The sequence below is a fragment of the Octodon degus genome, unplaced genomic scaffold, assembly GCF_000260255.1.
Source record: "Octodon degus isolate 3935 unplaced genomic scaffold, OctDeg1.0 scaffold00053, whole genome shotgun sequence".
NCBI classification, from domain to species: Eukaryota; Metazoa; Chordata; class Mammalia; order Rodentia; family Octodontidae; genus Octodon; species Octodon degus.
This window is the reverse complement of record NW_004524629.1, coordinates 6,431,369-6,444,098: the sequence shown is the minus strand read 5'-3', so window position 1 is coordinate 6,444,098 and position 12,730 is coordinate 6,431,369. Positions and strand designations below refer to the sequence as shown.

The 12,730-nt window shown below is 38.8% G+C and overlaps 1 protein-coding gene across 1 annotated transcript in view; it reads right to left on the bottom strand.

Annotated features, from left to right (window-relative positions):
• The window catches only part of LOC111817276 (GRAM domain-containing protein 1C-like), a 74,832-nt gene extending 62,325 nt beyond the window's left edge, over positions 1-12,507 (bottom strand). Inside the window, exons 1-2 of the mRNA XM_023717651.1 lie at positions 12,481-12,507; positions 7,645-7,794 (exon numbers count right to left, since the gene is read on the bottom strand). Coding sequence (XP_023573419.1) covers positions 7,645-7,794; positions 12,481-12,507 — 177 coding nt within the window. The remainder of the gene's footprint in view (positions 1-7,644; positions 7,795-12,480) is intronic.
• Between the last annotated feature and the right edge of the window lie 223 nt (positions 12,508-12,730).

Below are 12,730 nucleotides of genomic sequence, written 5' to 3'. Positions count from 1 at the left end.
TGTTACATTCACTTAATGAATAGAGGGATTTGTTCTAATAGTGTTTGTAAATAGGATATCATGTCTGCATCTTGTACAGCAAATAACCACTAAGAAGAGAGTATGCAATGTGTTAATCATTGAAGCTGTCCTACCAATTTGATTTGAAACTGTCTCACTGCTACATGTCTCTCAATAAAATTATGGGAAAAATAATATAAAAAAATAAGGTTTTCATGTAATCAATATCAAAAAAATATTTAAAAAAGGAAAAAATTACATGATAATATAATTTGACATAGAAATAATATTTTAAAGAATTCAATGTCCATTTGTATTTTAAAATAAACTATCCACAAAATAGGAATACAGGGAATTTCCTCAACGTGATGAAGAACACTTACATATTATCTATATCTTAAAAATACCTTAATGGTGAAGGACTTATTCCACCTGAAGTCAAGAGTGTCTATTCCCACACGCTGATGCAAGTTCTAGCCAGTACACTGGGGAAGAAGGGGGGGGGCATATGTTGGACACAGGAGATACACATCTCTGATCTCTGCTACTGAGAGGTTAAGGTGAGAAAGTCACAAGCTCAGGGCCAGACTTGATCAATATATTGAGACCCAGTCTCAAAACAATTACAAAAAGACATACAGATCAAAAAAGGAGAAATAAAAACATTCCTCTTTACATACAGCATCACTGCCTACTTTCTCAAGCAATTAAAAAAACAAAAAAAAACAAAAACCTAGAACCAGTGATTTCAACAAGGTTGCAGGAGACAAGATAAACAAACAAAAGAAACTGCATTTCTATACGTCACTCTTTCACACTTTCTGTCCTTCTCAGTGATACAATCTGAGTAACTTCTTAATATGTATCTTTCATTTCACTAATCTCTCTTTAGCTATTATTTTCCATGTTCACTGCACATTTTAATTCTTATTCAATTGGCCATCGTTATTCATTTCTAGAGGCTGAAGCTGTATAGATTGCTTTTTAAATCTACCTACTGCTTGGAAATTTGTTGTTTCTTTTCTTTTTCAGTCCTGGGAACTGAACATAGAGCCTTCATTCTAGATACAGTCCCATTTTTAATTTTTTTAAATTTTGATATGAGTTCAAGCTGCTAAATTGTCCAGGTGGGGCTCTAATTTGTGATCACCCTGCCTCTGCTTTCCAGTGTTGGGATGATAGGTATGGGCTACTATGTCCGGCTCCATGTATCATATTTTTTGTCTCTTAAGTCTCTAATCTTATAGGCCTTTAGAGGGCCTCTTTAGAGGATCTAGTATGTTATTCATTGAATTTCCTTCTGTTTACCCAAACCCCAAAACTTGATGAGCACTGAACTTTAATATGTACTCTCAGAAAAAAGTCACCTGCCACCTCATCCCAAACCCTGCTTTAGATAAGCTTCCCTGTTGTCAACCTGCAGATACTGGTAGATATTGTTTCCTTGTTAACATTTCATAGATGGTATAACTCTCAAGAGCCACAGTTTCTAAAGAATTATCAGTTCCAACTAACATAAGTCCTAGGCATCATTTACTATCATCTCCAGTGTGGCCAGTAAAGGTAAGATGAGCAAATTCCTCAGAGCCACCTTAGCATTAGCTCATTGTTTACAACTCTAATAAAACCAGCTCACTCTTCTTTTTCAGCGCTTACATTTCCTCTTGCTATTTTGTGATACCAGACAAATCAGGTGCTTTGACCAGAAGAGCCTTTCAGTTAAAGAGCCTCCTCTTCCTACTGTTACTTCTTACTCCTTTGTAATTAATCTAAAAGGATAAAAGATATTGAAGTTTATCAAATAGTATCTACTAGCTATAATTAAGATTTTTAAGTGTTTTTAATCTAAGATAAAGTTGAAACATTACTTCATTTTTTAAAAATCAGGTATCAAAGTAAAAATCTGAGATAGCCTTTATAAGCTCTAATAAATCTGAGATATGATCATTTGGAAAACAACATAATCATGGGACACCTCTTCTGCAAAGTTGCCAAAGTGTATTTCAAATGCACTAATTAATACTCTTGGGGTTTTAAAAAAAATTGATAGTACATTAATTAATGCTATAATTGACACATAAATCTGGTTTGTGGCAAGTTTATCCCACTTGTATGTAGAAAAACTTATCTCTGAATAATGTGACTATAATCATTCTATAAGTCTATCAATGATAAAGTACAGAATCAAGAGTTCTGATTTCTTAGGGCTGGCCAAATAGCTCAGTGGATTAAAGCACCTGCAAGCAGTCCCAGGGGCCAGGAGTTCAATCTCCAGGCCTGCCGTGCCAGCCCTGATCCTGGGGCGTACTGAGAAGGCAATTGAAACTGGGAGTGGTGCGCACCTATAATCCCAGCTCTTGGGAGGCTGTAAACAGGCGGATCACTATGCACCCAATCTAGTAGTGAGACCCTGAACACCCTGTAGACCGTTCCCTAAAATTAAAAAAAAAAAAAGTTATTTCTTATCTAATTTTTAAAACTTCATTATGATCTAGAAAGTCTGAACACTTTCTGTTTGGCATAAGTGTATTAACTATTAGTTATATATAAATAATGATTCAAAATCTAGATTTTTTTATTCTTAATATATTTTAGAACAAAGATAAAAATATGATTAATCTGAATTCTAACCTTCTTTAAAATTCTCCTACATCTTTTTTTATTTTTTTTCCCCCTAAAACAATGATAAGAGATCAGGATTTATATATTTTTTTATTCTTTGTGTATTTGTCAAGATTTTCAAATACACAATTATTCAAACAAACAAACAAACAAACAAACAAAAAAACTAGACTTCTTAGGGTTGGGGAGATAGCTCAGCAGCCTAAGCGCCTTGCTGGCAAGCACAAGTACCTGGGTTTGATCCTGGGTACCACATTCTATGTTGGTTCTAAAAGCAAGCATGTGGCACACACCTGTAATCCCAGCGCTGGGGAGTCTGAGCCAGGAGGGTCACTACAAGTCCAAGCTATATAGCAAGACCCTGTACCAAATAAATAAATAAATAAATGATTTTAAAAATGAAAACTACACTTCTAAACATATCTAGTTTTAGTCAATCGAGAAAACCATAAATTCCTCCACTTTTAAAAACCAATTACCAACTTAGCAGGTAAGGAAATAAATATATACATGACAAATATTTTAAAAGGGAACGTAATGAAATAGCAAAGTAAAAGAGGATGTTGAATAATAAACACTTTATCCAAAGGAGTATTCTATCAAAATACAGAGTGAGTATATCATTTCTAACTATACACACCTATAATTCTGAAAGGCTTTTTTCTATTCTTGGCAGTTGTTAACTCTGTGTCACTAGAAGAAGCTGCACTAAATGAATGCACCTGTCAGAGATCTGTCTGCCCTTCCTTTGGGATCCTGGAATAGGCCATTATTTTAGTCAGGAAGAAATAAGGTTTTTATTGTTTTGTGCTTTTTTTTCCTTTTGTTAATATGTTTACTAATAGTTAAAGAGCAAAAGCATAAGTGTTATTTGCAGTTAACTTAATTTTCAATTTCATTTATTCAACTCATATTTTTATTGTTTTATGATTTTATTTTTTTTTAAATTTAAATCTTAATTTCTTTTTTCTTTTTATTTATTTGAGAGAGAGAGAGAGAGAGAGAGAGAGAGAGAGAGAGAGAGAGAGTGAGAGTGTGTGGTGTGTGTGTGTGGCCAGCTCAGCCCACCAGGGTATTCACGTATTTTATTTCCAATCTCCAATGTGTTTAATTATATCATAACACCTTGTATAGTCACAACTGTGAAACAGTGGATTTAGCCAGGCCACATTAAGCTTTTCTATACTAGTGAAGTATCCAGATTCTGGAGCTTGACTCTTTAAACACCAAAATAAGTATTCAAGTTAGGAAAATCTCCACCTTTTAGTAGAAAGCTTGCTAAGGACACACTAGCTTCAGGAGAGCGGGCAGCTCCTCGGGGCCAGCCCTTCTCCCTGAAGACTGCTGCAGTGACCAGCCCTGCTCCATAGTAACCCTGTGCCATCAAATGGCAGTGCCAAGAATATGGACAAGTCAGAAGAGATGAAGCAGGACTTGGGGGAATGTATTGCTCAGGTGCTCAGAAATAACACAGAAAAGGTTATCACAGCCCTCATCAAGTATAACCAGTCAGTATAGGACCTTGTGGGGAGGAACTTTGATGGTTACATGACATACATATGAAGCAGGCATTCTATTTCTGCCTGGGTTAAGTGATTACTCTTCTGTTCAAATCTGGTTAAAAATATGGACCAACCAGAGTAGTGAAACACACCTAGAAGCCCAGCACTCTGGGGGTGGGGGAGTAAGGCAGGAGGATCAAAAGTTTGAACCCAGCCTAGCCAATTAGCAACTTAGTGAACATCACAGGTTCAATCCCTAGTACTCAAAAATGAAACAACCAACCAATCAAAACAAAAATTAAAAAATCAGAGATATTTACCAAAAAAGGAAATAGCCTTCCTAACATGAGAAGTTACAACTACAGATTCCTTGGATGGTCCAGTGAACTATATCTGGCAGTCTTAATCTCTTTTTAAATACCAGATCATGTGTCTCATGAAGACTGCATGTGTTATACTACTAGTCCTCCTTCGTTAATAGGGGATTCTTCAGTATATTCTATCATCTTACTGTATTTATTCACTTTCTACTTTATTGCTAGAAAAATGAAAAAATAACAACTTCATGAAGCAAGTGATAGAAGCAGAGAATTTCAAAATAGCAGAGAAAAGATTTATTATTTATTTTCCAGGCTTCTTAAACATCATTTCTACCAGTGATAGTACAGTCACACATCACCTAAGATTGTTTAGTCAATGGAGACCCAGAGGACTAGTGGAGCTGAAACACTCCTATCACCTACTGACACCATAAGGCTTAAAGTAGACTATGGCCAGGCTGCACGTCTAATCTGCTACCCTGCCAGTCATATAAAAGCACATACAACTGTGCACAAGGCACAATACTCGACAATAAAAGACGATACCACCTCAATTTATGTAAGTACATTTTATGATGTTCGTACAGTGATGAAATCATCTGACAATGCATTTATCAGAATCTATGTCTATATAAAACACAGTTGACTTGGACACACAGACCTTTGACCTCCACATGAAGATGCCCAGAGTGAGCTAAGTTCAGCAGCACATGCCTGTAATCCTAACTAGTTTAGAGGCTATGGAAGAAGGATCCCAAAGTTCAAGGCAACCATGGGAAACTCAACAAAACTGTCGTAAAATATTTTTTTAAAAAAAGTAGGGTGCTCGTCTATCATGGATGAGACCATGGGTCAATCTCCAGTTCTGGGGGGGAAAAAAAAAGCCCACATTGCTATACTTTTTAACCTTGTGCTATCATTTTTTGCTGCTATATACATGTTCTTTTCAATTATCCTATCTTTAATATCCTAGTCAACTTATTTATCCTTATTTAAAATATATGGCAAAAATAAATTACACTCCAAACAAAGATCTGAGGAACTCTATTATTAGTTGTATTAGCCCGAACTCCAAATTATCTATGCAAGGTGTCCTTCATGGTTTTTTGCTTTTGAGTTCTTGACAGTTTAGATTTCTGGGTGAGTGACCACTGGAAAAGTCTGTAAAATTTCTGAGAGGCTGTATTTGTTTTCACATCTATTGTGTGTGCCTTCATACAAAACTTCAGTACAATAAAGGGTCTGACATCATGGGGACTTAAAATGACCTAAAGAAGACTTCTCAACTCTAGTCCAGAGACTCTCAAACTTTACATGCACATCAGGAATCTTGTAAAGAAAGAAGATTTCTGATCCAGTAGGTCTGAGGTTGTGACCAGGAGTCTCCATTTCTAATCAGCTGTCAGGTGACATCAAGTCTGCTAGCTACCCATACCATACTTTGAACAGCAAGGATCTAGTACACATAGGTTTTTTTCTTTCTCCTATTTCTAAACTCTCTTGCTTTATTCCTTTTCTCATGTTACCCTTTTTTTTTCTTGCTTTATGTTTGCCAAGAGTAACCACAATAACAACTCAGTCCTTAAAGCTATTAACTCCCATCCATAATTTAAAATATAAAAATCACAGTGCAGCTGTGCATGAGGGAATACACCTGTAATCCCACCACTGAAGAGGACTGAGGCTTGAGGAGTGCTGTGAGTTCAAGGGCAGCCTTGACTGCACAGTGAGTTCAAGGCCAGCCTGAAATACAAACCTAGAGCCTGTCTCAAAAGACTAAAATGTACAAATAAAATAAATAATACAATGCATTTAGAATCAAAGTACTACCACAGTCATAAGTTTTTTCTAAAGGTGACCAAAAATAATATAATCAATATAGATGACATGACTTTTAAAATGTGTTATTTTGGCAAATTTCTTAGCACTTAAATATTTTCCAAAAAAAAAACCTTACAATTTTTAAGTTTCTTATTAGGAAGTGAGAACTTGTTGGCTATATTAAGATTCCATAACATTCCAACTAGGTATAGTGGTTCATGCCAATAATCCCAGCCCTCTGGGAGGCTGAGACAGGAGGACTGCAAATTTAAGGCAAGCTTCAGCTACATAGCAAGACCATCTTTAAAAAAAGAAAGAAGGGCCAGCCAAATAGCTCAGCAGATTAAAGCACCTGCAAGCACGCACAGGGGCCAGGGATTTGATCCCCGGGCCTGCCGTATTGGCTCCACCCCCAGGGCTCACTGAGATGGCAATTGAGACTGGGCATGGTGGCACACGTGTGTAATCCCAGTTCTTGGGAGGCTGTAGGCAGGCAGATCACTACCAGTCCAATCTAGTAGTAAGACCCTGAACACCATTTAGACCCTTCCCTAAAATACAAAAAAAAAAAAAAAAAAAAAAAAAAAACGGAAAAAAAAGAAAGAAAAGCTCAATAATATTCTCATGAACTGAATTGTAAATTATGAGAATGATACCACTAATCCTCACCACCTGTTAAAATTATATATTTTAGCCTATTTCAAGATTACAAGAAAATCTACTATCAAGGATCCTTAATTCTCAAGGGATCAGCTTTCTAGTGAGCTAGTATTAAAACAACACTTGTATTTTGGTTCCTCTCAAATGGCTCTTAGTAATTGCTAGATTTGGGATGAGCCTTTTAACACAATAAACGCTAGCATTCATACGGTAACTGAATGTTCTTGTAAAGAGACCCTCTGATCTCAAGGCGCTCACCAAGCTGCCATCTCATTTCACAGTGGGGAAACCTTAGGCACATCCGGGTTACACAGACAAGTATGTACACTGCAACAGAACCTAAAGCCCCTGACTTCCCTTTAAATACAGGAACTAAAGCTTTACATAAAATAGTTGGTTTCTCAATAATAATTAGAAATACGGCTTACATAGAGTTAGTTTCTCGCCAATATCGTTAAAAACACATCTGAAAGTGGAATCTGATGCTGAAGTCTGGGTTTTCCCACAAAGAAAGCAAAGCAGCTAATTCTACTCCCTCAAACCAGACAACAGTGCATTCTAGTGGTAGGAGAATATAATAAAAAAGTGTTCGTAGGACTCTAAAGTCAGAATATCTAAAATCCTAGATGCTAATAAGAAAATATACAAGTATTATATGCGTTGTTGTAGAATTAGAAGTTCAAGATTAAAATGAAGATATAAAATAGAAAAAATATTACCCAAAAGCTCCAGTCACCACTCCAGTTATGTAAATGGGGTCCCTGTTTTCTAGCTGACACTGTACTATTCTCATCCACAGCTGGCCTTGGCTTTTCCTCTGTCTCTTCCTGTAACTCAGAGGCAAGGCTTGAATCTCCTTCGTTTATTACCTGGAAACAAGCATCAACCAATTTAAATTATTTATTACAACATGCCAATTTTAAGAGCAAAAGAACATTTAAAACATGTAAGTTATTTTTTAAAAGAAAATGTGTAAACTTTTAGAAGATAGAAATTAATGCTTTTGTTTCTATACTTCATCACCAATGCCTGTAACATTATTATTACCTGTTAGGTAGTTTAGTTGACACTAGAGGTATAAAGAGGAATAAAACAAAATTCTTAGTGTACAGAAGCTGACATTATAAATATACAACACATCAGGAGTGGTTATGGGTACAATCACTTTGGAAAACTATCTACAATGCCCAGTAAGCTCAGGGTTCTTAAAACTGAAGAAACCAAAGGGGTGGGGAAGCTTTTAGCCCTGGTAATAGTGAGTTAAGGCTCTCCTGAGGAAGAAACTTACGAATACGACTGGAGAGAAAGGATCTCCTTCACACCATGTATGTTCATTAATCTCCCAAAAGAAGACAAAGAAAAATAAATCAGGAATCAGGGTACAGGAAGAGGAAGGAAACAAACAAAATAGAAGTCCATAATTAGATCTGGCTAGAAATATATTTATTAAAACAATTGATCCAATAAATGACAAAATTGACTTCTGTGCCTCTACAACATAGGTTCTGAGGATGGGTGTGGTGGCACATGCCTGTAATCTCAGTACCCAGGAGGCTGAGGCAGGAGGATCCCTGGGAGTTCAAGACCAGTCTGGGCTGCATAGTGAGACTCTTGTCTCAAAAAGGCAAAAAATAAGAACAAATAAACATAGGTTATGAATTAATTTCAGCATCTTCTGGAATGCATACATTGGAAAATCTTCATGGCTTTAAAATTACAGTTATTCCACCTATAATATTAGAGGAGTTATTGCATAGAAAATAACAAAGTTAGCTGGGTGAGGTGGCACACGGCAGTAATCCCAGTAACCAGGAGGTTAAGGCAAGAGGATCACTGAAAGGTTGAGGCCAGCCTGGCCTACATAATGGGTTCAAGGCTGGTCTGAGCTACACAGACAGACCCTGTCTCAAAAACAAACACATAAAAAATAATAACAAAAGTCATAAGGCACACTTCACCTGAACCATCAAAATAACTGCTTGCCTAAATTCTCCAAGAATATAATCTGTATTTCCCTAAAATGCCCAGAGTAGCAGCATATACTCTGAACCAATGAATTACTAATTTAAAGTCTCTGAGTTTACAAATTGCCTTTTAAGAAACTGAGACCCTACTCCCCAGAACCACCATCACCAAACCCCAATTAAAATAACACAGTGCAGTGTAAAATAAAACACAAGCTCCCAGGATTGAACCTAAGACCTAACCAGCAAAAGAAGGGTTATCACTGTGTTTTTCAATTTAACACCCCACTGTGGCCTGACAGTGGTGCCTCAGTTGCTTTCTGCATCTTCCATGCTACAGGTGCCATTAAAGGCCCCTACATCCAACAGTACTGGAACCACTGATTATGTAACCAGCAAGTCATAACTATTTTGTTATTAAGGATTAGGCTAATGTGTCCTGTTCCTTGCCTCTTTCAACAGCCCATCAGCCACAGTATGCCTTCACTGCCAGACAATATCATATACATTTACCTGGCTACTTACAGAGTCCCTCAACAACCCCTGCCTTCAGTTGCAAACTTTACAGGCAAGATTCTAACTGAGGCAAATCTGGGTCTCCTGGCACATCTGTCACAGGAGGGCCTGGCTTCCCCTGTTCTAATAATCCCCTAGGCAGATGCTATGGTTCTCCAAGGGGTCATCGCTGCTCTGAACCTCTGTCCACCTGAGGAGCAACTTGGGTTTGCCTGAGTAAACAGCAATGAGACTAGAACACTTCACGGATAGCATCAAATATAACAATTGCATGTAAAGGACTTATCTAGAAAAATGATGCTTTCATCCTCTAATCAGGATGTCCCTGATACAGGACAGGACCCAAATGTCAGCATATCTGCCTGAACTTCAGGAATCATCTTACCACTCATGTTCTGGCCAACAACTGGCTCCATCTATATACTTTTATAAATTTTAAAGACACTGACTGAGACCCGCTCCCCTTGGGATAAAGACCTCTCAGATACCCTTGTTTCAAAGATATTCAGACCATAAATCAAGGCCAAGAATGTGTCTACAATATACCAAAGGTATACTATGTATACCATAATACAAGTGTCTTATCAAGACACTTCTTAAAGCTCTTTAGCATTCCAGATCTGACCAACAGTAATAAAAATATATTTATTTCTCAAAATACAATTTTAGCTCTTGAACAATGCTTTCAATGGAACTTTCATCTTCTTTACTAGATTAGGCTGAAGACCTCAGAGTCACAAATGGCCTTCTTGAACAAATTCAAATTAAGTTAAATGAAAAATGGTACATTTCAATCATCAATGAATTGTAATAAGAAGATTGATTCAAGTTTTAACCTTTGCCTGCAGACAACTTTTAGATTTCACACTCCCCACTTCCTCTTCTGGGAAAGCTGGTAAGAAAGCATGGGTGGTGTGATATTCAGACAGATAATGAAGTTAAACCCAACTGTATAAGATGTAGGGTAATAATAAGCTTCTCTTCTGGAGGGTTAACAACCTAAGTTTGCAAACCAAAAATTAGAGAAATGGAAGCGCTGCAAGGACAGCCAACATTTTGACCCTAGCCTTTCAAGGTCAGTGAAGACTCAGGACATAGGAGAACCTGTACTGTAACATCATGTAACTCAGTTGTGTCCCAAATTTTCTGATCAAGGAGATTATGGGGCCACAGAGCAACGTGATCGATGATGTAGTGTGCCTAAGGAGAGTCACATAGAGAGAAAACATTCTCTCAGGCTTTCACAGACAGCAAATTGGTCAAGCAATGGCCGTGACTCATCCACATGGCTGACACTGACAAAGGATCTGCAACCTAAGGTACAGGGTTACAGGATAAATCCTGAGAGGACTTGACTGATCTTATCAGATACAAAATTTACATTTCTTGTTATATAGGTCTTTCTTTATCTTGGTCTTAACCATCTAGCAGAAAAGTATAAAAACAAGGTATATAAAGTAAAGCCATATTAATATGCTGAGCTGTGAAAGGCTCAAGTCAACAACTTCTGTGGATAACCCCCTACTATTGTGGACTGATGGACTGTGTTGGATTGTTTTGCTGAATTCATGCACCTATAGTATTTAGATGCCAATGAAATACCTATTTCTGACAGGACTGAACAAAAAAAGGCAATACAAAGGAAGGATGATTTTGTATCTGTATATGCAGAATAGTTAGGATAGATATACAGCTACTTTTGCTTAATTCAATGAGAAGAAAGATTTGTACTATTCGTGTCTGGACAGGTTATTCTGTCTGCATCTTGCACTACGGATAACCACTAAGAAGATAACAATGTACAATGTATTAATTATTGAGACTGTCCTATTAATCACTTTTGAAACTCATTGATATTTGTTTCTCAATAAAATAAAATAAATAAATGAATAGAAAAAAAAAAAAAGCATGGGTGTTCTTTTCCTGGATGTGGGTGGGACACGCACCAAGCAACCCTGGTCCAGACACAGAACTCTCACTCCGGTCCCACTCCCTCAGCACAATAAAAGCAGAAGTCACTCTCCTCTCCTAGCTCCTGAGAGGCCATCCTGACATTTGCTGGAGAACATAATTACGTAATTACTAGGCCACTTCATATCCTTGTGGGGAAGTGTATGTGTTTTTGTGTGAGACCATCAGATCTTGGGTGGGGTCAAATCTGGCTCTCTCTAGGGTGGCTACAACACTTACTAGCTGTGTGGTTCTCAGAGAAGTCGCTGACTCTAACTAATCTACCTCCTCAGCTCTAGGGCTAAGGTAATGATCTCCTCCCTCTAACCACTGAGAACAGGGTCCAATCCCTGTAGCTCCTAGCTTACCCTGAACAACTCATGCAGGGACATAGTTCAACACATAAATCAGTCATACCTAAACTGGGTTCACGAATATCTCTCCTGCCTATTTCGGAACAGTACTTTGAGAATCAATTAAAATAATACACGTTCTCATTAGTATGCTTGCACAATCACTCGAATGCCTCTACCCCTCGGTAAGCTAATACTACTAACAAGATACAGCACTGACTGCAGTTTTCTCAGAGGAAAATACACTCACACGAGCAATGTAAATGTCAGGCAGATAGGAAGAAACGGGTCGCCCTACAAAAGCCTTTCATCCTGAAGACAAGCAGCAGGTTTTTCCATTTTATCAAATAAAGTAGCAAACAAAAGGCAAAATTAGTGGAAATTCAAAACGTGGCTGACAGCACTGGGATTTAAACTACTTGGGTCCACTTATCAAAGGCTCACGGTGAAGGAAAGGAGGCTGGAGAAAGATTCGGTTGCAGACCCCGCGGGCCTGGGGCCGAGGCGCCCCTCAGCGCCCCTCAGCGCCCCTCAGCGCCCCTCAGCGCCTCGGGGAGCCGACTCGAGCACCGCGCCTCCGACAGGCGGCGTTGCCTCCTCGCCCGGGAAGCCGTCTCCTGGGTAACAACTTTCCAGATTACTCCAAAGAGCTCCGAGAGAATGGGAACGGAGGAATTAATCACCACCATCTGACAAGTTGCACGCAACTAGCGAGAGGGAAACTGCCCAGTGAAGCCACCGCTCGTTCGCCCGCGATGGCCACGCAGCTTACCTGGCGGCCAGACAGAGCGCCCTCCATCGCGGCCCCACTGCGCACGCGCCGCCGCGACCCCCACGCCCCCGCCCCGCGGGGCCCCTGCCGCGGCGTCCTGCGCCCTCTGGCGGCCGCTGCGTGCCGCTGCACCTCGCTGACTCCTGGAAGACGGCTATATCTTCAGGGACCCTTGCTAGGAATCAGGATGATCCTGCCCTCCCACTGCAAACTCCTGAGCCTCCCGTGTGGTGCATACCCTACTACAGAG